At 40.2% G+C, this 26,750-nt stretch overlaps 1 protein-coding gene across 18 annotated transcripts in view; it reads right to left on the reverse strand.

Annotated features, from left to right (window-relative positions):
* TCF12 (transcription factor 12) overlaps window positions 1–26,750 on the reverse strand; it is a 283,371-nt gene that overhangs the window by 146,363 nt on the left and 110,258 nt on the right. For 16 of the 18 annotated variants that reach the window (XM_074966265.1, XM_074966272.1, XM_074966284.1 and 13 more), the window contains one exon: window positions 17,278–17,380. The exons of the other annotated variants lie outside the window; for them this stretch is intronic. In XM_074966265.1, coding sequence (XP_074822366.1) covers window positions 17,278–17,380 — 103 coding nt within the window. The remainder of the gene's footprint in view (window positions 1–17,277; window positions 17,381–26,750) is intronic. 18 annotated transcript variants of the gene reach the window in all.

Genomic DNA, 26,750 nt, shown 5'->3' on the forward strand with positions numbered 1-26,750 from the left:
TGATAGAGAGAGAGATTCGGTAGCTGTCTTGGTTGATTTCTAAAGTCACAAGCATGCTAGTTGACTGAATACACACATTTGTATTAAAAAAAAAACAAAACACTGCCCTCTAAGAAGCATATGAATGTCCACTGATTTTACTGGGTTTTGAAATTACCTTTCTGAATGCATAATTTGATCCTATTTAAAACTATAAAAGGCAACACTTGTTTTACAGGACTTTTACAGACATATAAACCTTATAAATAAATGTAAGTGAGGAAATGCAACTATATCTATCTATCTCTATATATCTATAGATATACACACACATACACACAATAAAATTCTCACTTATGACTGAAATCAGTCATGTACTAAAATACTTACTGATGACCTTAGAGTTCAGTACTGAGGTTTGGAACAGCAATAAAGAGTCAAACATTACTCTTGAAGCTTGTGGTAGATCCCCTTCTCAGTGTCCAAGAAAATCAGAGAGAGAAGTACTCAGATGTCTTATATTTATTTTGCAGTAGCTCCTACAAGCATCATTCATGTATCAGGGCCCCATTGTACTAGACACTGTAAAAATACATAACAGAGAAAGTCTCTACTCCAAAGAGTTTACAATCTAAGTACAGGATAAAAAATTTTGAACAACTATAGGGTAAAGAATTTGTGACAGCCAACTGCAGGCTGCCATAGTAGGATCCTAGGGGAAAGCTAGACTCTAAAATAGTGCTCGCAAAGGCTGCTTAATTACAGACCAGCTTTCAAGCCTGAATCCTACCCCAACTCCAAAATTCAACAGTGGTCCTTCTTGATTCACCCTCTTGCTTCCTTGCCAGGTGCTAAGCAAAGATCCCAAAGTCATCTAACCACCACTGCTATACATGCATTAACTTATGTTTGGCTTCTATGTGACTGACAACACAATGAAATATACAATTAAAATTATTCACAACTGAAGGAAGAATGCCACATTCTCTAATCCAGGTGCCTATTCAATTACTGTGAATATTCGATGTTCCTCACGCTCTAACATAGTGTGTATTCTAATGGACACTCAACTTGCATTTGTTTATATTTATTTATTGTCTAACATCCACAGAGATATTTCCACTGAATTCATAATGTGGAGAATATCTAAAAACAAAAGCTCTTCTAAAAGATACTATTCTGCTCAACAGACTCAGCACTCTTCTGTGAGTTTAACAGTCAATTACATTCTAACAGTATAAATCAAAACTGATTTTGGTACATCTCTCAAATGCAACTTTTAGATTTTTATCTCATGCATGGACAAAATTCTTTTAATGGTAAGGTTGCAGAAATTTTAACAAATAGGACATACATAACTTTGAGACATTTTTAAACACGATCAAGTTCAAGCTTCTTGCCCTAACCTTCAAGGTCCTTCACAATTCTGCCACTCCTTACCAGGCCACCTGTCTCAGTCTGTTCTTTCTACTGCTCCTCTCCACTGATGAAGTCAGCCTCTACTCCCACCAGTCTGATTCTTCCAAGGATTTCTTTGCACTTTCCTTCATGCAACCCTTATGAACTGAAGACTCTCTCTGAACTGGTCTGTTTAGCCACTATCTTCTACTCCTCCAAATCTCCAAGACCCACTTTGGCCACACCAGCAAGAAATCAGTCAATGTACAATGGCTAGAGGCTGCAGGGCCACTAGGAAGAGTCAACATTTATGTAATTACAGTACCAAGAAATAGCATTATTATATATGTATAGACTACATATATTTGTTTCTATCGCCTCAGTCCTTCAACCACTATTTATCTTCTTAGATCCTAAGTTTTTTTGGAACAGGGACTGCATTCACCTTTGTGTTTGTACATTACCTAACCTAATAGGGCCTTGATCCTGCCTAGTGTGTCTGGGTACTACAGCAAATAAACAAACAAACAGATGAAAATGTTAAACTCTCTGAAATTAAAAACTGTGCATACAACTGCTGGCTTCCAGGCATTCAGCCACCTTCAAAAATAACTTTTTTCCATGCTCTTTTCCTGTCCCTTTTGGGGATTTTTTTTTTATTACTTTTCCGGAAGAACAAACTATAAAAAATCCAAAACTGTAAACAAATTACTGTTTGTGTGTGTTACCAAATATGGAACATTTCACATGATATCCAATACAATTATGCAATTATACAACTCTATAACTTGTCAAAGCTGCAAGACCACACAATTCAAAATCAGACAATACGACACAGTTATAACATGTTAGGGCGGGGTAACAAAATACACAAATAGTCAAAAAAGGGAAAGAGCAACAAGATCAGGTGGAACAGAAGCTGGCATTATTTGAGCTCTCTCTGCCTTCTTTACCCAAAACACATCACGTAAAGGGATCCAAATTTCTCTGAATTCATATAATTGCTGTCTATGTCGATGAGATATTCTGTCTTTCGCTGCTAAATCAAACAGTTCCAAATACCACTGCTCTATTCTGGACATAAGCCTATGTGTGCCCCTTTTTGAATACAATGTAACAATGAAGATAGCTAACATTGAAAGGATCTTCATTGTTCAGAACTGTGGTTCTGAGGAGTAGCCATCTATCCTGTAATCCACAGAGTAAAAGCTATTTATGATAGTATATTTATTAAGTATAATCTGCAAAGGTAAGATTAAAGTTAGGGAGATCCTGAGCTACAAAATTCAAAAATCAATTTTTCAACATCTGAATCCAAAGTTCTGGTTTGTGCCCATCTCCACTCAAACTTCAGTTACCCAGATCAGTGTACAGACTCCCCACCACTAACCGAGGCAGGGGACGCTCTCCGAAAAGAAATGCGTTAAAAAAAAAAGAAAAACCCTCCTGTCCAGCACTCGAGCTAAATTCTCTTGAACTTTCTGGTTTACAAACATATCCCAGGAGGCATCATTCTGAAACACCAGATACTATAGGTTGCAATGAGTCCGGTAATATCAGCATTGTCAAGGAAAAATGCACTGAATCTGGGATATTCTTAGCAAGCCAGTAGATGCAAGCATGATTTTGAACAGGTTTGTTAACTGTACAGTCCCTCCAAATAAATAAAGAGGGAAGACTTGCTTGTGATAAATATAAAGGGGATTCTTTATTGAGGATAATAGACAGAGACCAGTCTCTGTAGTTCTCCCTGGTTCCTAATCTAACCCTAAACACAGCATCTTCCTACGCAGTTAAAGAACGAACTACGGACTGTATTATATTAATTTCTTTCTATGATGAATGCTCCTCCTCCACCCCACCATCAATTAATTGTTTTTCCTTTAACTCTGCACTTCACCTTTAAAGGTCACTACTTCCCTTAAAGACATCAGGGTCAGCAGTCCCAAAAATACCAGTTTTCTTGCTCTTCCAACCTTTAAAATAGCAAAAAATATCAAAATAAAACTAATTTCAATCAAATTTAATATAAAAATGACCAAATTTCTGCCAGTGCGGTTATTTAATAACTTACCTTCACACAGAAAAAATATTTTTTTGGAGATGGGGGAGGAAGAAGAGGGATAAGAACAAAACTATGAAAGCATGATCTAAAGTATCTCTTCGGAAGAGCTTCTCAGAGCTCTTCTCTAATATTCAAAAAGGGAACAGGGCTCCTGTTTTTCAAAACAAAGTGGTATGCCGTCTGGATTTTATAATTAAAACAAATCCAAAAAATCTTGTTAGGGTATCTTAGGCCTCATACCTGATAAATGAATATCAGAGGGTGACATGAAAGAAGAGGAGCTCACACTGTAAAAGTCACCCCTAAAAGGTGATTGTAAAAGCTAATATTATCCTTAACTAGCATATGGCGAGATCCTTGTTTACTGTTAGAATCACAGAATATCAGGGTTGGAAGGGACCTCAGGAGGTCATCTAGTCCAACCCCCTGCTTAAAGCAGGACCAATCCCCAATTAAATCATCCCAGCAGAGCTTTGTCAAGCCTGACCTTAAAAACTTCTAAGGAAGGAGATTCTACCACCTCCCTAGGTAACGCATTCCAGTGTTTCACCACCCTCCTAGTGAAAAAGTTTTTCCTAATACCCAACCTAAACCTCCCCCACTGCAACTTGAGACCATTACTCCTTGTCCTGTCATCTTCTACCACTGAGAATAGTCTAGAACCATCCTCTTTGGAACCACCTCTCAGGTAGTTGAAAGCAGCTATCAAATCCCCCCTCATTCTTCTCTTCTGCAGACTAAACAATCCCAGTTCCCTCAGTCTCTCCTCATAAGTCATGTGTTCCAGACCCCTAATCATTTTTGTTGCCCTTCGCTGGACTCTCTCCAATTTATCCACATCCTTCTTGTAGTGTGGGGCCCAAAACTGGACACACTACTCCAGATGAGGCCTCACCAATGTCAAATAGAGGGGAACGATCACGTCCCTCGACCTGCTGGCTATGCCCCTACTTATACATCCCAAAATGCCATTGGCCTTCTTGGCAACAAGGGCACACTGTTGACTCGTATCCAGCTTCTCGTCCACTGTCACCCCTAGGTCCTTTTCCGCAGAACTGCTGCCTAGCCATTCGGTCCCTAGTCTGTAGCGGTGGATTCTTCCGTCCTAAGTGCAGGACCCTGCACTTATCCTTGTTGAACCTCATCAGATTTCTTTTGGCCCAATCCTCCAATTTGTCTAGGTCCCTCTGTATCCTATCTCTACCTGCCACCATATCTACCACTCCTCCTAGTTTAGTATCATCCGCAAATTTGCTGAGAGTGCAATCCACACCATCCTCCAGATCATTTATGAAGATATTAAACAAAACCGGCCCCAGGACCGACCCTTGGGGCACTCCACTTGATACCAGCTGCCAACTAGACATGGAGCCATTGATCACTACCCGTTGAGCCCGACAATCTAGCCAACTTTCAACCCACCTTATAGTGCATTCATCCAGCCCATACTACTTTAACTTGCTGACAAGAATACTGTGGGAGACCGTGACCTGTTGTGTGAGTTTAACTGAATAGAGTAACATGAAAGGCTAGAGAAGCTTAATATTTGTGTTATACTTCTATGAGTTAGAGATTATTTAAAATGTGGGGTGTTGAGTATCTTAATACAAATCTTCCCTGCTGTGTGGATCACTGACCTCTGACCCCATTACCTTTCAATACAGTCAATTACAGCATTAAGCAGGCATTAAAAATTATGATGCTTTAGTTTTAAAAATACATGCTTTGCATGCAGCAGTCTCAAAACATTTTAATATTTTTTCTTTTGATAATTAGTAATTTCCCCCTGGTACCCCACGAGCATTAATCCACAGCATTAAACAAAGTGGAAGTATTTTTATATATCATGATTGCTGTATATGCCACTGTGGGACAATTAAGAATACAGGGTCCACAGTCCGAGAAGCTTATAATTCTGAGGGGCCAATCCTACAGTCTTCATTCATGCAAACAGCCCCATTGCAGGAGCTCTAAAAGACATAAGGAGAGATGACAGTGGACCACTGGAAGAGATCTTCACAAGGTTTGGATTTGGGGTTTTTTTTTTTTTTAATTGACAGCATTTATTTCAGACTTTCACAATTGGCCAGCATGCGTTTTATTCCCTTACCTGAGGAATTCGTATGTCCAGTTTTAGAAAATGTATGTCCGATTTCAGCCTGCAGCAAACGTTTATGGCTCACTTAAACTGAGTCTACAAATGAAGTGCTGAAAACCCTAATCATATTAAGACAAATTGTTACTATACTATTTCATAAGGCATAAACAGCATTCCTTTGGCAAAACAAAACTAAAAATTTACAAGATTTTAGTTTCAGTTCTTATATCATCATACATTAACCAATGGCAAAAGGTGGCAGTAGTAAAATATCTAATTGCTTTTCTACATTGGAAACTAGTGCACAGCAAGCTTGGGTGTAAATTTACAGTGCAATGACCACTCTGCACTAACTCCCTGTGTGGACATTCTTACTGAGTGCTAAAAGAACCCTCAGGCAGTTTAGCTTAGAATACTTTGAAGTGTAGTAGGATAAAGCACACAAAGGAACTCTTAGTATGCACTGTCCACATAGGGAGTTAGTGCAGAGTAACTAGTGCACTGTAAACTCACACCCTAACTTGCTGCGCACTAAATTTACATGTACCACAAGCCCGTAGGCTAAAACACAAATATTAGACAGTTGGAATTTGACAGGCTGCAATAACATGCATAGAAAATGAAAAAAACTGAATGAAATAAAGACTGAAAAGTAAATGAATTTTATGCATCTGTAATGAAAGCCAAACATCTTTATTGAAAAAAAAAGCAAGATATAAAAAAGAATTATGAAATTATCTTTGAATCACTAGTAAGCTTTACATATTTTTCTATTTGGAAGGATAATAGTTATTATTATGTAGATCTCTAGGCACCTGCCTCATGGGGTAGTTACATCACCAGTATCAATCAAAAAAATTATCCTCTCCTTCCTTCTCGCTAGAAAGGAGCATGGCGCCTTCAGACAGACTGAAATTTAAAATATTACAGCTTCACCCAGCTGATCCCATGCACTGGAACACATCTACAAGTGCTCAGAGATGGCAGGAGCCACAGGAGAGAAATACCCTTTCAGCATTTCATGCACTGATGAGCCTCATAACACATAAAAATACCCTACAGCCAGTTAAACTGACATGTTGTAACAAAGAGGAAATGCAAGATTTAAAAATTTCATCCAAGTACTATTTATTCCCCCTTTTAGGGTTGATGGAGTTATGTTACTACTGACACACAATTTACCTGGAGCGGATCAGACTACATTAACCTTAATTACAACCAAAAATGAAACGGATTTTTTACTCCAAACCAGATTTATCAGAATTATTATCCTCCTCATGTTATGCTTTATATAAAGCTTTACACATTTAAATTCCCAGATTGGCAATTCAAAATATTTAGTATAAGAGGCTCCAACATTATTAACAAAGGTTCCTATACAAATTCTTTTCTCTGATTAATATATAATGAAATTACTTCCCTCAGATTGCCAGGGTTCAGAATTCCACAATGGACTGGAACAACTCTAATCTTGCTAGGAGAGATGTTTTTAAAAGGCTGTTGAAGTACTGAGGCATCATGAATGACTTACGAGGAGATCCCATAAGCTCTTTTTGTCATGGTACACCATTTCACCATACAGTTTGCTTGGGGATTTATTTTGAAGTGGAGACTTATGATTCACTTCCATGCTCCCATTAAAACATTTTAGTTGGCACAAATACTGACTTCCGTGGCACAAGTGAGAAAGTGGCTGCAGGATCAGGTTCTTATGCCATTCTATAAAACTGGGCTACAATGCAAGGGAATCGTATTTTGTGAAGAGACTGCTCAGCTTTGTTTCACAGTCCTCAAATCCACAGCATTTGAACAAAAAAACTTCAAGGTGTACTCCCAACATTAATATATAGATTGTAAGTAACAAATAAACCTTAATATAATTGTACTATGCCAAGTAGAGTCATTAAGAATAATTATTTTAAAACATTCCAAGCCCCTTCAGCACATCTGCATTTTCCATGGGGAACAAAAAAAAAAAAAAAACAAACCCTATTCAGCACCTAGAGACAAGATGGGTGAGGTAATACATTTTACTGGACTAACTTCCGATGGTGAGAAAGACAAGCTTTCAAGCTTGGATAGAGCTCTTCTTCAGGTCACGAACAGAGGTTGGTCCAATAAAAGATAATACCTCACCCACCTTGCCTCTCGAATATCCTGGGACCAACACAGCTACAACAACTGCATATTCAGCACCTACTCATTCCCACACCTCTTTAAAATGTAAATGCAGTGTCCTTTAACTGCTGAGGGCAGCAAGCTATCTTAGTGTAAGGGACAAAGACAAAGATCAGTATGACAAACACCTGTGACCTGCAAGTTCTACCAAACAGATTCCACACCTGATCACCACCTGATGACAATCACTGATACAGTACTTCTATTGCCACAGCTGCTAACTAGGAGGCGGCAAAAAAATCGCAAAAGGGGGAGTAGGAGGATGGGCACCTGCTACAAATGACAATACCAGAGAATTGAGTAGAGAATATAAATTCTCTACTATATTTGTAGAAAGCCCCCAGGTACTACTGTATTCAGAAAGAGACCAGAAAATATATTTGATTGAAATATTACTGTAACTAGGGAAAAGGGAAAACTAAGCTTAATACATGCTTTTGTGTACAAAAACCCAAGGGTAAAAATGCCCTGCACTTAGCACTGTCACTAAATGACTGTGTAATTTAATTTCCCTGAAACCCATTAGCTTTCATGAAAGGAAAATGAAAAACAGATGAGAGCAATACTTTGGTGTGAGCAGCATTCATTTAATATAATACCTGGGAAGAAATCTAACTCTATCAACAGATATGGTATATCAGATCAGCTCTCAAATCCTTCAGACAGACTGCTTTGATTTAGCAATAAATAGGATGGTCAAATCTGAGGTCTCCTCAATTATGAATCATTACAATCTTCTTCTTAAAAACATTTTTTTAAAGATCTAGAACCTTGAAAATTTTTTGTTTCTTTAAGATATTCCCAAACATTTAAAAAATTGGAAATTAAAAAAAAAGTAAGCCACATAATTGTTTTAAAAAAAAGTCTTTAGATTAGGGTGCAGAAACAAGTAAAATGTAAAATATCTGGAAACTAACACACACCTTGATTTCATTTAAGCCTGAAACAGCTTAGAATTCAATTCCTTTTCTATTATGAACATCAAGGTACCTCAAAAATGGAATTAGGAATTGGCAATTTTTTGTTCCTCTGAAGAATCGTTAAACAAGCAATATAACACAATGGTACATGCAAAGTCATTATACCATAGGAAAATAAACATTTTTCAAGAAAAACAAGTTTTAGCTAAAATAATGTTTCAATCTCAAACATATATAAATTTGAACACAAAGACTAGTACTTTTTAAAAACACTGAATCATGACTAAAAATAGCTCAGTATGGATTAAAATTACAAAAATGTTGGCAATGTTTATTTTAGATTTGGAGAAGGATGAATCAGTACCCAAGTTTCAGTAAGAGATTATAAATTTGACATAACAATTTCTTAGTTTCATAAAAATCTGGGGCACCAGAAAGCCTAAAATGCATACCTAGAATCAAGATGCAGAGGTCATGGAAATAAATAGGTTCCTACTTAAAAACCATTCCATAGTTAGGGCAGTTTACTTTTCACATAGGAACAGCCATTGCAGATCAGACCAGGAAATTCTCTCTGACAGTGATTAATGCCAGCTGCATAAAAATAAGGTGCAAGAAACCCTGTAGTTAGGGAATAACCTGTCAACAGAGGAAGTTTCCTCCTAACCTGGTAGACTAGTAGTTGGCTTGTGCCATGAAGCATGAGGGCATACTTTTTTTTTTTAAATTATTATAATCATCTTCTGTAAATGTGGATGTTATTTTGAAGTCTGCCGATCTCTTGGCCTTCGTAATATCAGGAAGAAATAAGTTCCATAAGTTAATTACACATTGAGTTAAATTACCTACTACAGTTTGAAATTTGCTGCCCTTCAATTTTACTAAATATTTCCTTATTCTTGTAAGTTAAGAAAGGGTGGAATAGGATAGGGAGTACAATCAGTTTACATAAATGGCATTATAAATATTTTCAGGGGGTTTTTTCCATCCCAATATTTTCTGTCCCATCCCCCCTTTTATTTCTTTGGTCACTGCACACTGATTAGAAGTTTTCACTGAGTTGCCTGCAAGGATACCCAGGTCTTTTTCCTGAGTTGATATAGCTAACCTATAGCCCAGTAACATCAGTGTAGACTGCAAATTAATCTTTCTAATGTGCATTACGTATTGAATATCACATATCATGCTGTCCATTTAACATGGCTTTATTAGGTTAATCAAAACTAGAGATGACAGTGAGGAACTTCAGAAGAATCTAAATCAATCTGGGACATCTCCAAATTTTATCACCTCATTATTCACCCCCTTTTTGAATCCCTATAGCGCAGACTTAGCATGGAATCTTGGGTCACCACACTGTTAACATTCTGCCATCTTGAGAACTGCCCATTTATTACTTCTCTTGTTCTGTCTCCACCCAATTTCTAATACTTGGTTGAACTCCATTTCTCCCCACAGAACCATTTAATTTCTCTAATAGCCTCTAGTGAGGGACTTTGCTAACGGCTTTTTTAAAGTCCTAAGTTATATTCATCTTTATCCACTGTTTTGTCAACCCTCTCCAGCTGGAGAGGTGCTATTTTACTGAGAAGAAGCCCTGTTGGTTTGTTCCCGTCATTAATGCTCATCTAGATGTCTTATTTTAAAATAGGGATGTAAATATCCATTAAAAAAGTTAACCATTTATACAATTAAAATTATGTCATTTAATTGGTTAACCGATTAAAGGGAGATGGGCTGGGGCCACTGGGGCTGCTCCAGCCAGCCGGCCCAGGGCCGGTGGTTAACGGTTAGGGTCGGTTAACCAGTAAGACTAATGCTTACCGGTTAAGCATTTAGTATTTTACATTCCTATTTTAAAAGTACACTTTAACCAATTTTCTTCATACTAAAGCATTTAAGGGTTCAGTCCTACAAATCGTTACTGTGAGAAAGGACTACTCACATGAACAATTTCACTGACTTCCCAAAGATTACTCAGGTGCACAACAGTTTGCAGTATCAGGCCCAAATCCTGCAGCTCTTAGGACTTATGCAGGCAAAGTTTCCACTGACTTCAGTGTGCTTTTCATGAAGTAGCACTGTGTAAGAACTCTAGATTTGACCTGCCTATGGTCATTCAACTCTTAATTTCTGCTTTTAATTTAAAAAGTTATTCCACTATTAACGTAGCTACCATGACTTTTACTAAAAAGAACTTTAGTAAAGTAAGCTTAAAAAAGCTTACATCACCTGCTCAAAAATAATGCTTTTGCTGGAATGCTACCAAAGAAGACAAGGTTAGAGATATTTTAACTACTTGCCATATTTGGTTCCAAATCACCCCGAAGCTCCTTTTTGAAACACACATTATTCTTCCTAGGCTGCTGAAGTGCTTAAATCTTTGTAAGCCAAAGCACAGATTTACAATAAAAATTAGGTACACTAGTTCCATAGTTTTGAAAGAACACATTGGCAGCAGAAGCATAAAGCAACCAAGAATGGTGCCAACACTACCATGCACATAAGCCTGTAGAATGATGCAATCAGAAGTCCATTAAGATAGCTAAATGACTTTTTAAAAATTCAGAATAAATCCAAAATCCACTGTCTGCTGATCACCCATTTAAATTTGTGACGTAGTGCCATCTGTAGATACGTTGACTGCACCTTCTAAAACTTCATGGTAATTGGATTCACTAAGTCTTGGAGATTGCACCATCTATATCTTTCTACTCGGTGTGTTTAATGAACACATTCAGAGTTAGAACCAAAGCAGCGGGACAGTAACTTTCCCTCCCCATCCCAAAAAGGTGGGCAACAGTAAATACCTGAAAACCAAGGGGTATGCCATTCACCCTTTAAACCCTAGTAATTCTGCCATCCCTAATGATACATTCTTGAGCGATAGAACTGCAGGAGGCTGCACTGAAACAAATCCAAATATACCATTCTCTCCTCCCCTGTAGGTGATGCTGTTTTCAGTTCTCTTGTATGTATTTCAGTCTCTCTTCAAAGATGGTCACTGTTGACATTTAATCACAAAATACCTTATATTCTTCAGTAAATCCTACACTGCCTAAATATTCTAGTATCAGATTAATATCAGAAATTTCCTCCACATGGGACTGTCATCTGTTCTGACAGGAGCACAGTTCACTAATTCAATACATCTTTTCCATCTAGACTTATCTATTCAGACAATGCTGACCTTTGTGTTTGTACAGCACCTAACACTTTGTGGGTGCTACTGGAAACAATTAAGTTATTCTGATCTTAAGTCTCAGCATCCTTTTATAACTCCTCAACTTAGCAGGCTTTTCCCTCCCTATCACCTCCACATGTAAGCGGGGGGGGGGGGGGAATAATTGTTTCCTTCTCCACACCCATCTCTCAAGATTACTCATATATAGAGATATGAATGTACCTAACAAGAACCAAGAGTCTAGTTTGCAAGGAGGAGAGACTGGGTCACTGATTCATCAGGAGCAGGTGCTCATATGCAAATGCCTAAGGTACCCTGTCGACAGGTCCCACAAAATGAAACAGGAAGCACATAACCCCAACAGTTCGATCCTGCTCATGCCAGTGAGGGTACAAATGAGATCAAGAGCACCAGAAACATCTGGGGAAAGAAACTCCTTTATAAGCTTTGCATAGTACCGTTCCCACATGTAGAAATGGTGCATAAGGTCCAATAGGCATTGCTCTCAATTGACTACATTCCCATGGACACCTAGGCATCTGAGAACTCTGTTAGCCCAAAACACATGGAATTCCATACTTCACCCCAACCAACAAATTGTCCAGATGGGATAAGTCTGTATTTCTTCTACTTTAACTTTCATCATCACCACCAAAACTTTAGGGAAATGCCCAGAGGGCAAGAATGCAATGTTTGAGTGCACGGTACCCAACCTGAAAGGATAACCCATCCCTCTCTACAGCCAACCACTGATGTCATCTGGGTGATTTGCTGTTCAGCCTCCCACATCTCCATTGAATACATAGAGCCAAATTCTGTGACGATGCTTACAATGTGCAACCCCATGTAATTGACTGGAGTTAGGAACAGTGCAAATCAACACAGGATAGAGGACATCAATGGCCTTCATCCTTTTTCCCCAGTAGGAGAGGCAGAAAAGACAGACATAGAAGAGGGGTGGACCTTCATGCATACTGTTAAAATTCGCATGTCAGTGCAAGCAGAGGTCAGTTTAACAAGGCTTTTTCACACAACTGGGAAAAGAACTAACTTTCTTGTGAATATTTTTCTAGAATGTAAAGTAATTAAAACATTAAATGTTGAATAAGCAAAGATTAGCTCTAAATGGTGCTACATTATGGCCCGTATATTTTAGTGTGATTTTGTAGCATACAAATCTATATGATACTAATGGCATACAGAGGTGCCAAGAGGATTCACTGGTTTCACGTGAAATACAAGGAATGGCCTCTTTTTCACACTGACAAATCGGAACAGGATAATTCTGGAATTCATTAGTGAGGAACACTAACTTATCCAACATAATAGCTTTATTTCCTCTGCAAAACACTTCAGAATATCTAAATGAATATGGAAATGCATCTTTCTGTGGCAAATTGTTCATTATTGAATCATTATAAACTCTTGTTAGACAAAATTTCTCTCTTTTGCAATGTACAAGATCATTAAAGTGTTTGAGAGCTCCATCATGAAAGACAGTGGTACTTTATAATCCTCTATCTCTCCAGGCAAATAAGCTTATGGCTGAATGTAATATACAAAACAACAACATCCCCTTGACATACAATTCTTTCTTTTTAATGGTGCTTTTACGTGTTGACAGCAATGGTGAAATATGATTTTGCTCTTTCTGCTAGTTTTAACTATTTCAGTCATATTACTATGTTGTAATAGACACCAATTTTGAAGCATAGATCTCAGAGTACAATCCCCTTTAATCTAGTCAAATCTTTCAAACAAGCATGTCAAGATCACATTGTCAGTGCAGCTCTTCCTTTCCTCCCAAAATCATGAAAATGTCCAAACTACAACCTTTTAGAATAACTTTGCCCTATGCTATAAATGTATATCTTTACGTGTGCAACTGCTAACTACAGTATCTCACAAAATGGATTGGCTTTTGTGGGTAGAATGGCTCCGCAATTTGGGAGATTCTCCTAACCAAGAACAACCTATTGTTTCCTATTTAGTCAATCTCAAGGTAAGAGATAAAGAAGCCCAACAATTCAGATACCAGTATTGAGTAATGAAATCCTTTTCACGTAACCTTTTCATTTCCTTCTAGTGTTCAACATCTCTTTAGTATTCCTGTGAGAATTCTGCCCCACTGCGTGCAAGCATAATTAATGAGCCATGCATATTTTAAATTTTTTGTGCAGAAAAAAAACTTCTGCTGAAAAGTTGCTGCAGTTCCACCTTTTGCCCACGAGAGGGTGCTGTGGCAATAGAACACAGCAGCAACTCCAAGCAGAAAACAACATCTGCAGTTCCAGCTTTTGCCCACCAGACGGCATTGTGGTGCTTGAACATAGCAGCCGCTCCCAACCAGCTAGGGAAGAGAAAGAGCCTGCCTTCTTCATGCCGCCTTTCTGGCTAGATCAGGATACAGGGGCTATGAGGAGACAGACAGCATACGGCTGCTGGGGAGTCAGACAGGGGCTCAGAAGGGCTAGTGGAGGAGGACAGACTGGGGCATGTACTGAATGGGAGTGAAGGTGCAGGGCCACAGGGGGGAGAGAGAGGTGCAGGGCCACATGGGAGGGGGAGGGAGTTCAGAGCTACAGGGGGATGGCTGAGTGGGGGCACAGAAACACATGGGGACAGGGGAGAGGGTACAGGGACACAGAGGGACTGGGGGGTGGCTGAGTGGGAGCACAGACACACATGGGGACGGGGTGGCTGAGTGGGAGCACAGACACACATGGAGACGGGGGAGGGGGGTGCAGGGCCACATAGGGATGGGGGGAGGGGGTGTCTGAGTGGGGGTGTAGGGACACATGTGCCTGACTGAATGGGAGAGGCTAGGGGTCAGCCAGGGTCTGCACAGGCGAAGTCCTAACAATCCCAACCCACACCCTCCACCAAAAAAGCTTGTTCCATACTTTTCCTACCCCAAACCCAAGAACCCTACAATAACTGGTCCTTTCCAGCAATTATTTCCCTCTCCCTCAGCTCCTCCGTCATCCTTGACTCCCCCCAGCTTTTGCACTGCTTCTGGGATGTATGGGAAATATGGTTCTGTATTGTAGTTTAAATGAATTATTATTCAGAGTTCTGTATTAATATGCCTAGTAAGGAATCTATTTGTCAAAAAAAAAATTCTGAATCTTTTTTGTTGTCTGTATTGTTACAGACATACTTGCTGACAGGTATTTCAAATAAATGACCAAAAATAATTAAAACTGTTGTGATTATATAGTGTTATTTTGAAAATAAAATGTGCAGAATTTCACAGAAATTGAAAATATTGTGCGCAGAATTTTTAATATTGTGGTGCAGAATTCCCCCAGGAATACTTTAGGCTTTGTTAGTTAAAAATCACACTGAAGAGGCATGGTACACAGAGTTGCACCTTTTTATCTTTGCAATGCAAACAAAGTGAACGTAAATTGTTTTCTGTGAATTTTTGCAAAACAGACAATCCTGCTGGCATATTTTTAAACACTATTTTATGGCTCTGAGATATACTTTCATGCAGATGAGCTTTAGAATGTGTTCTATGGACAGACAGAAATTAAAGACAGTAGCTCTAATGGAGGCAAAACCAATGAGAAGCATTAGCTGTAACGCATTACAAAATATTTTAGTCCACAGCTGTTACAAGCAAGCGATTGATATGCATACCTCTTACGATTCATTTAATTCCCCCTCCAAAGCAATCTCAATGGAGGCTTCTTCTCAAATCTGTACTAATGATATAATTCCATTATGTTTAATAGAATCATCTAGTCATCTTAAGTAAAACTGAAAAGCTAGGATGATACAGGAAGGCCAATAATTTCTGCACTTATTTAAAATTCTACATAGTTTAGGAAATGGGTGATTCAAAACAAAACATGAGGATACGAAGTCTGTCCCTCTTTTGTACTACAAATCAAAATCTAGTTCTGCTATATATAATAATTTAGCAAAAAGAAAGCACACAAAAGCAGGAAAACATGGGACTTGGAAGCCATATGTACCCTTGATTGGTGTTTTGCTCAAGCCATAAATACATTTAAATATTTGTCTCTTTTCAGCCTGAGGCAAAAGATCTGATTTATATGAAACAATAAGGGAAAAATCTTTGTCCTCTAGCACATTAATAGCAAGCTGCAAACTTTACTGATTTCACTGATCTTCAAATATAACACTACTGATCTAGTGATATGGACTATATATTTTCATATATACACATATACATATACACAGTTATTTTAAAACCACACTATTATATTCTGAGATTCATAAGTAAGATTTAAAAGGATAACTGCTTTTAGCAATGGGTGCATGCTGGTATCAGACTTTGTCTGCAGCTACACTTTGCAGACGATTAAAGTAGTAAACAAAGACAGAGCAAAGTAGAAAGATTTCCAAAAGAAATTGCAGACCACCAGGATTTGGATTTAGTTAATCCACTTAGATTACCCTGGCTGTGTCTTAAAAGGACAATACTGATATCACAAAATAGGTCACATACACAAGAAACAAAATACGTAAGTAAAACAATGTCAACTTTACAAATACAAAGCAAAATGTACAGAACCATCTCTAAATTTAAGGCACAAACTAGACAGCATTTGCCCCAAGACATTGCTCTGCCGAAGAGTAAATATTTGAAATTGATGTTTTTAGGCCACAAGTTCAGAGGGGGGAAAAGACAACCATCGGTACATTAAAATGTTCTAGCAATAGTGGTGTCCAGGCAAGAAAAACAACTTGTTTAACAACTACACTGATAACGTGTCGCTTTCTTTGCAGTTTTGACATAGTTCTCAGTTTCAAAAATGGGGGGGGGGGGACGGACGACCACAGGCATAGAAACAGTAACAGCTGAGTTACTGTATGTATGTAAATCACTGCATATCAAAAGGAATCTATACTGTATGTTACAATCTCAATTTTGCTAGGATATCAAATGCAAATATCACCAAAGAAACTGACATTTGAAAAGAGAACGTGCAAACAAAGAGGACAACAATGAAGTGTTAACTGGAGAACAACCTACAATAAATATGCAATTCAGTGTTCTATGTTCTTAGAAACAGACATCTAAATATTGCAACAAGTGCATAAGAGTGACAATACTCAATTTCTTTGCAGCAGAAAAAAAACAAAAGACTAAGAAAAAAATTAAAACAAGTCTTTAGAAGTGCTTTTGTCTTCCAGACTGTAAGAAATCACAGTTTATCCATAGCTTTCTAAGTCAACTATCTAAAATACTGGCAGTTCAGCCTCTTTCCAAAATCATGGATAATGTCCCTGTGTTAAGAAAGCTACATTTTTGGTGCAACTTGTCCTATGAAGAAAGACTTAGATAGCAAACCACTGTTGCCATGAGAAATGCAGAAACTTCCAGATGCTTGATGTGCCAGGCCTAGACAAGGAGATGAAAAATGTCTCTTTCTGACCAAAGAGGCTTTGAGGGGCTACTCGCAAAGAATTACCAACTTACCCATCAGATTCGAGTTCATGAAAGGTGTCGGGGACAATCCTTCATGGGGCCCTAATCGACTGTCATTCAAGTGATCACCATAATGAGGGCTGTCTGCAAAACCCTAAGGAAAAAAAGACCAGAGTATTAAACAGATTATTTGGCAGCCCTGCTAATTGAGTGTAATGACACTCTCCTAATTAAATGTATAGCATTGCAATGGTCATTCATCATAAAGTTGGCTTTCAGGTCTGAGTATCTTGTGGAAAACACACTCTGCCCATATTTCATACTGTGTGACTTCTCTCCCCCTCCCATCTGAAAAGAAGCTGCATCATTTTTCAGCCTAATAAATTGTGTTTCCATGGATAAAGTTTCCAAAAATTAAATAATATAGAAGTATTCAAATTTTTTTGCAGGTAGAGCACTATAGCTTCTCCAGAAATGTATAGTGTTAGGCTGAAGCGATGACTGACATAAGTTTAAAGATTACTGTTCACATCTTCAAGCACAAGATATAAAGTCTGGCATGAGGAGAAAATGTATTCCTGTGAATGAGAAGAGGAAATACCGCTCCCCCTTTGAAGACTAAATTAAGGTTACAGATTAATAGGCATTTTAGTGTTATCAAGCACTAAATGCCACTGCTCATCTACAACAGGTTTGTTTACCAGAACTGATTAAGCTGAGAAACCCAGCTCTGCCACCTGTCTTGCAAACAAGCATTCAAAATAAAAGATTATTTGCATCCTTTCTAATATTAGTGTAGCTAACCTAATATGCTTGGAAAGATGACTCATGTGTAAACAGGAAATAGTGGCTTATCTGATAATTTGCTCCAGAACCATGAGGAGAACAAGCAATGGATGTAGCAAACCCCTCAATGTTTCAAGCTGCACATATTGTTCCATTAAGGCAATTATTCAATTTTCTTCCATGTAGGTCAGAATGCTTTCATCTTTTTCTAACAATATTGAGCCCTCACTAGGAAAATGGTGTTAGCCACAGACTGGTCATAGATATATCTGGTTCAAGGATTACACTGAATCAAAAATGTATTTAAATGGGACCTTGCCCTCAAAATTGCATCTGCTTCATAATCAAAGTTTTCCACAATATTCAGTAAAATCTTGCTTATCTTAAAGTGTCTGGCTACTCATCTGTTTAAATTTCCTCATACTAAATGCTACACAAACTTAAAGCAGAGGCCCAAGTAAGGGGGGAAAATTGCTCAGGCTCACAGCAACCAGAAACCACCCAGAATCCCCTAGGACTATAAAATCATCAATCACTGAACATTTATCATTTTCCAGACTGCAGGCTCACATTCAAGACGACATTAATGGGGCTGAAACAGGCCTCACTATCTTTGCAGGCGTGCTGTCAGTTCAACCAAAGGGCTAGTAACTGAGGGCTAAATAACTGTCAAATCACTACAACTGCTTATGGATGCATGTCACAACTCCTTCTGCTATTCTGCTTTAAAAGTAATCTTCTGGGAGTCCCAACTCCCAAATGCATCTTTGGCTCATTTTATCTACTTCAGAATCAGTGATACACATGTGATAGACATTCAGAAAGAATCTTAGTGACATTTACAACTTGGTTATGACCATAAGGGTGTCCTGTGGTAACCATGACCTAGCCCCGTCTGTCAGACAGGCAGCATGTAGCAGCAGCTGCCTGGGAAATGGAGCGGCTTGTAGCTAAGGTCACCACATGTGGTTTATTTTTGTGTTGAAATGAAACAACATATTAAATGTGCCAAATGAAGAAACAAAAGATTTTACACGATATATGGTCTATGCAGTAATCTCCAAGATGCTTAGTTTACTGTTTAATTCATCAGCTTGTGATCAGACACTGAAAAAAAATCCCAGTAAAATTGATATAAAATACATAGAAATGAACAACCATTTTACAAGACAGCACTTAAGTTTAAAAGAGAGAGAAGAATCTGATAAGTAAATTATCAATAAAGACATTCCATATACTACAGATAGAGAAAAAGCAGCAATGTAGGCCAGCTTCAGAAACCTAAATCCTTTATTAAAAAAAAAAAAAAAAAAAAAAAAAAAAGGTCTTCTTAGGATTCCGTCTTTGGTGCGGGCAGAATACACCTCTAAAAGAAGACTCATTTCACCAGTCATAATCATTTGGGTTCTCTTACACAGCATCAGAGCGACAAATCCCTATCCAATACCCAGGGCTAACTGCCCCAAAGAACAAAGTTAGTGTTATAATCTAATACTTTTTAGGAGGGACAGGGAGAGAAAGAGAATTAAACAATTGTACTGGGGGTGGGAATTTACATGAATGGCAAAGTCTTTTACTCTCCTCCTGCCAGTACTTCAGTAAAAGGGATTCTTCAGATTTCATTTCAGATATTTATTTCGTTCATTAGACTTAGTTTCCCTTCCATCATGAGCCACCATCTGATTACAAAACCCTCATAATCATATTGTTATAGTACAGTTGTTCCTAATTAGTTCTGAGTTGTTCTAAAAGGGTTCTTCCAAATATTAAATGCCGTGATTAGACAGTCAAAAGTTTGTTTCAAAATGCGTTCATATGCATCCACACACCACTGATGGAGTTGGTCTACCTAAGCTAAATTTAAATTAATATTCACTGAGCCCGATTCTCCAATTGTATTGCATATTGTAGAGTTATTTACACCTGTGCAGAATATAACCTGCATCAAATGGCTTTGTCTCTCCCTGCTGGCTCTCTCTGTTGGCACCATCTTTCAATGGTTTTTGTACTGCGCGCTCTGTCTTCCCTTTCGGGCTGCAGAAATAGATCCCGAACTTGTGAGGAATATGCTGATGGGTCTTACCAGGACGTCACGAATTGCAGTCGAGCTACTCCTTAAGCTACAAAGTGACAGTGAGGAGTCCAACGATGATGTCAACATGCATAACGCATACGACACGAGATTGCTTGTGGCATTCACGGACATGCTCACCACAGTGGAACACCGCTTTGGGGCTTGGAAAACAAACACTGAGTGGTGGGATCACATCATGCAAGTCTGGGATGACGAGCAGTGACTGCAGAACTTTTGGATGAGAAAAGCCACTTTCACGGGACGGTGTGCTGAGCTTGCCCCCACCCTGCAGTGCAAGGACACGAGATTGAGAGCTGCCCTGCTGGTGGACAAGCATGTGACTATTGCAATCTGGATGCTGGCAACTCCAGACAGCTACCGATCAGTCGCTAACCAGTTTGGAGTGGGAAAGTCGACTGTTGGAATCATGTTGATACAAGTGTGCAGGGCCATTAATCGCATCCTGCTCAGAAGAACCGTGACTCTGGGCAACGTGCATGACATTGTGGCTGGCTTTGCACAAATGGGTTTCCCTAACTGCGGAAGGGCAATAGATGGCACGCATATTCCAATTCTGGCACCAGACCACCCAGCCACTGAATACATAAATCGGAAGGGGTATTTCTCGATGGTTCTCCAGGCACTTGTGGACTTTCTTCCCAGACCAGAAGGAAAGGAAGTCAAAATGCCCACTGTGATCCTTGGAGACCCCACCCCCCCCTTTAATGCCATGGCTCATGAAACCATACACAGGGAGCCTTGACAGCAGCAAGGAGCAGTTCAACAACAGGCTGAGTCGGTGCAGAATGACGGTGGAGTGTGCTTGTGGCCGTTTAAAGGGCCGCTGGCGCTATCTGTACGGGAAGCTGGACCTGGCCGATGACAACATCCCCATGGTTATAGCCGCGTGCTGTACCCTCCATAACGTTTGTGAAGCGAAGGGTGAAAGCTTCACTCAGGCATGGACCACAGAGGTTCAACACCCGGAGGCTGAATTTGAAGAGCCAGAGACCAGGGCTATTAGAGGGGCTCAGCACGGGGCTGTAAGGATAAGGGATGCCTTGAGCGAGCAATTCAATGCTGAAAGCCACTAGTAATGTTTGGTGCCCTGCACAGGAGTGAAGTGCAGTGGTTCCAATGCTAGCAAGCACCTGTGTTTGCTACATATGATGCACTGACTTGCAGTGCCTGTTGCTTTCCCGGCCTACGCTATCTTTTACTTAATGCAATAAAGAATGTTTGCAAAGCGAAAAAATTCATTTATTGAAAAGAAACAGAACTGCTGGGGAAACACACATGGCATGACACATCTGTGCTGTATGGGAGGAGGGAAGGGGGCGGGGTGAGGAACAGGACAATCACAGATTTGCATAGGTCCCGTTATCATATTCAGCCTTCCTATCTGGAGTGCCGTGCAATGAGTGCTGCACTGCAGGCTGGCTAAAATGCATGGTGATAGGGGTTGAGTGCAGTGGTTAAGAGTCGTAGTTTGCACGGCTGGATGGTGAAGCTACAGGTGTTGGAGGCAGCTGGTGGTGATAAGAAACCAGATGTTGGGGAAAATGGGTTGGCGGTGACATGGGGGCACAAGGGCAAGAGTTTTGGGACAAGGGCTGCAGGGAGGGTGGGCGTGGATCTGCTCCGTCGGCAGTGCTATGAGCACCTGCATCACGTCCGCTTGGCGCCCCATAATGTTTAGGAGCCACTCTGTGGTTTGTTGCCGGCGATCCGCATTCTCCTGGCAGAGCCTCCTTTCAGTCTCCCGCCACTCCTGTACTTTTTGATTTTCAGTAAGGGACTACTGCATGACTTCATGCAGAAGGTCCCCCTTGCTTCTTCGCGGCCGCTTCTTGATTTTTTGCAGCCTTTCGGCGGTTGATAACAAGGATGGCTGGGATCTCCAGGTTGCATCTGTAAAGCCAAAATGCAACGTTTAACAGAGGCAGCATTGTTCACACTAGACAGAGCAACGATTCGGCCGAAATTAAAGACAAGCACAGTGTAGACAATAGCAGAAAGTGTCCGTCCCAAAGCGAGTGCACATAACCCACAAAAGCCCCAAAATGGTGAGTAACCACAGGGGCAAGGGGGACTGATTGTTTCAGGGCCATACCGTCCTCTGGGGTTCTGTGCCTTGGGGAGAGCCAACAGCTGCAGGGGGCCCCTATACTGAACACTGTCCTCACATTTTCCACAGGATGAGTTTATCCTGGAAGATATCTCACTGCTGTGGGTGACCTGGGAAGCAAGGGAGGGTCTTTTACTACAATGCGGCTTCCATCCTGGCCCTTATGTGGCTTGCCTGTGTGCAGCAATGGTCCCCCCACCACTCAGGGCACAGTGGCGTGGACATGTTAGCCTTACTGGGACAAGGAGCACAGTAGTTCTGCCAAGGAACCTGCACAAGCGGATTGCCCAGCTTCTGAATGAGACCTTCGATGAGATCACTGAGGCCAATTACCACAATGTGAGAGAGCACATCAACGCCCTATTCCGCATCTAGCCATGCACGCAGCCCGAACCCTTCTTTCTGCAACCCTCTTTGCCTGAAGAGCCCACACCAAACAACTACCTTTCCAAAATAAAAGCCACTTACCGGGCACCTCCTCTGCTGTTTGTTCTTCCCCAAGCACCGTCTGCTTTGACCGGCCACCCTCTTTCTGGCTTGAGAACAGCTCCTAGCTGCATGCATCTGAGGATGCCGGTCCGTCCTCTGGCTCTGGGCCCCCCTCCTCCTCAGCACCCTCACTCCCACTTTCCTCCTCCTGCCTTGTTGCACTCTGGGCTGCCACAGCCTCTGAAGTGTCCATAATGCTCTTCAGAGTGGAGGTGGCGTTGCCCCCAAGTATCACCTCCAGCTCTTTGTAGAAATGGCAGGCCATAGGTGCAGCATCGGAGCGACGGTTTGCCTCCTGCGCTTTGCGGTAGGCATTCCGCAGCTGCTTCACTTTAACCCTGCACTGCAGTGCGTCCCAGTCATGGCCCCTTTCTATCATGGCCCTTGATATCTGCCCGAAGGTATCGTAATTCCTATGGCTGGAGCGCAGCTGGGACTGGACAGCTTCCTCCCCCCAAACACTGATGAGGTCCAGCACCTCGCCATTGCTCCATACTGGGGATTGCCTGGCGCGTGAAGCCATGGTCACCTGGAAAGATTCGCTGAGAGCACTACACACCTTGCTGAGCAAACAGGAAGGGGAATTTCAAAATTCCCAGAGAATTTAAAGGGTGGGTCTGACAGTTGGTCACCTGAGGGCAGGCCAATAGAGTTCAAAATGATGACCAGAGTGGCTAGAACAGGCATTGTGGGACACTTCATGGAGGCTGATCAGAGCGCATTAATAGACCAGGGCATCCACACTGGCACCACAGCGCTCCAGCTGGGGTGCAGCAAGCTTTATGCTTCTCGTGGAGGTGGATTACCAGGGGCACTCCAGTCATGGAGTCTGGGCGCTCTACATGCCTTGCCAGTGTGGACACCTCAGGAGTTAGGGCGCCCAGGGCTGATTTAATGCGCTCTAACTTGCAAGTGTAGCCAAGGCCTAAGAAGATAGAAGGTGGCAGAGACTCAGCAATTCACAAAGTAAAACTGCTGTTCTAGTAAGAATGTTACTCTCTGTGATTTGATGAATATCTCTCTACTGCAATGATAACTCAAACTGGTCAGATGATCTCAGAAGTCCCTATGGCATGGCTGTGGTCCCAAAAATATCACTGTCTGGGGGCACTAACCACTGGAGCTCAAGGCAGTTGTGTTTGTTGGGCTATTGTGCAGCTGGTGCCCAAGGCAGCCTGAATTTCAACAGAAACACAGTCCTTCTTTATAACTGCCAAGCCAACATGAGTAAGCATTCAGAACACAATGGGCCCTCAACTGTCTTTGGCTAGCCTTGCTGGTATGTGACTGGGAAAGACTAGGGAGTAACAAGAACAAAACATAAATCAAAGGCCTTGATCTTCCTTTGACCTGTTTTATCTATAGTCAAACAATGACATTATCCACATATCAGTAATATTTAGATAGACTACAAACTTTTATCAAAGAGTTAACCTTTTAACACTGCAGATTGGAACAGCTGGTGAGTTAGAGAAAAAGACATCTCTTAAAACAACTAAGTTGTTGCATATAAATGCATGTGCCAGAGAAAGGGAGTCACAGCTAACTAAACTGAGCAAACAGCAGCATAACCACCATAAAATAATACCTCACATCAACAAGATACCAGAATTCAAAAACTATAGCTACCAAAATCATACCAATTTTACTTAAATTCAGCTTAATATCAGTGCTTCACTTTAACAGGAACTTTCACAGGCATCTTGGGCATTTTCCTGTGCCTTGATCCAAGCAGAAACTTTATTCCAGAACTCTTAACTATTTTGAACTGCAAACCAAAAATGAACTCATTTTCAGATGCTATGTGTCTAATTTGCTTATTTCTTCTATGACTTCATTTTCTTTGGAAATTCCACCTTCTCATATCACTTTCCTGACTCCATGGGTCGTCTTAAGCCACATGCAACAAATGTTTATAAACCATGGTAACCTTCCTGAGTCTATCTGGCATGAAATACAGTCAGAAAAAAAAATGAAGTAAAGCAGTTTAAGGCATACTCCCAAGGTTGGAAGGTTTCACATTTTATTTGCTTTTAATAAGTTTCATCCTTCTACTGCCAAGTTCTGTCTGATTCTCTGAATGAGGTTCATAAGTAAAGCAAACCAATGGCTGCAACCTGATTTCATCCACCTGTTACGTCTCATCTTAAATTAAGATTGTAAACTGCTTGAATTGTTTCTTAATATACATGCTCATATGATTCCTAGCAAAATGAGTCCCCAACCTTGTTGGGGCCTCGAGTTGCTGCGGTCAATAATAAAAATAAATTAGTAGTAATAAAATCAATGCTAGTACATTATAGATCCTAAAAATACCACAGTGGCTACCATGTGGAAAATAAACCTGTGCAATCATCTACTACAAATTGCACTACCTTGCTATGTCTGTTTATTATGTTCTTCTATTTTACCATCTGCTTACACAAAACCCGATCTTAAATGACTTAGGGTGAGATTTTCAAAAATGTCCAACTGCTTATACCCATATAGCTTAGAAGCACAGTTATACAGGTACAACTGCATCTACACTAGAGTTTTTACTGATATATCTTCATTGGTAAATATTGAAGAGTCATGCCCTAACCAACATGTTTATGTTGGTAAAACTGTACACCAGGTCTTAAAAGCCTAAGTCCCATTGACAGTCACTTTTGTGCCTTTTGAAAATCTTACCCTTGATATTTTGGGTGAAATCTGGGAATTAAGCTATAACCTCAACAGGGTCAGGATTTCACCTTTAAAATTTAGACAAACTTAATTCTGTCCACATGTAATTCATACCAAGTTACACAAACTTGACTAACAACAGGGCAATCCAAGTCTGTTAAAAAAGTGTGTGCGGGGGGAGGGACGAAGAGAACAAAACAAAACTGTGGTTCAAGTGTTCCCTCTCCATGCCCCCACCAGCCTTTACTCCCACCTGTTCTCCACTTAAAAAGCAAGCTACTAAAGCCTTGTATTGTCCCAAGTTATGCTCTTTCAGAACAGAATATTGGGCAGCAAATTACATTCTTTGTCCTAATCTCACTGAAGGCAGCAAATTTCTTTTTGAAGAGCAAAGTCACAAGTTTCACTTCATTGTCTCTGTCTTCTCCATTCTCTTAAAGTAGATAACTACAAAGTAGTCTGCACAAAGTACATACATACACTGGTCCCTCACTCACTTACTATCACTGCTCAGCTATAATTTGTTATTGTAGGGTCAAATCAATTATAGTGCAGCCTTTTATTTTCCTCAAATACTCTAAACTAGAGCAAACAGCTGAGGTCCAGTTTTGTGCCCTCCAACCCCCTTCCTATATAGGGCCTTGGAGACAAACCAAAATCCAACCCAGCTATGCTTCATAACTGAGCTTCAAGGATTCAAGCTGGGTGTTTGCTTTTTGGCTACTTGTTTAATATAGTGTTAGCATTTAAATGATCACAGCTAAGCTCTGATGTTAACATTCCATTAAAATGAATGTCTGAGGTCACACCTCTGCTACTGTTTCAATCAGTGTATCTGTAGACTGAAAAAACAGTGCATTCACACAAGTAGCAAAGACTATCTTTTCCAGCTGTGAAGAACATGGGAGATATCTGTACAATTTACATAAATATTGTGTGTATCTCTGTTTGATTACTATGGTATGACTGGCTCTATGAAACACTAAGGCCTGGCCTACAACTAAAACTTAGGTTGACCTAGCTACATCACTCAAAGTTGTGAAAAATTTCAGGCCCTACGCGACATAGTTAGGACAACTTAACCACTAGTATAGACGCAGCTAAGTCAACGAAAGAATACATTCTTCCATTGGCCTACCAAATTCCTTTCTAGGGGGTGAATTTACTACATCAACAGAAAACCCCCTTCTGTCACTGTAGTAAGAGTCTATGTCAGAGCGCTGTAGCTGTAGCGGTGGTAGTGTAGACATACCCTAAAGAGCTAATTCCAGTCCACCTGGAACTCTCCCCACCTACCCAGGAACCAGGAAATGACTAATTCAATTACTGGTGCACAAATGTACTACACAGTAAATCCACCACTGGAAGTCTAGAGACATG

The sequence above is a fragment of the Natator depressus genome, chromosome 10, assembly GCF_965152275.1.
Source record: "Natator depressus isolate rNatDep1 chromosome 10, rNatDep2.hap1, whole genome shotgun sequence".
In the NCBI taxonomy this organism is placed as follows: Eukaryota; Metazoa; Chordata; order Testudines; family Cheloniidae; genus Natator; species Natator depressus.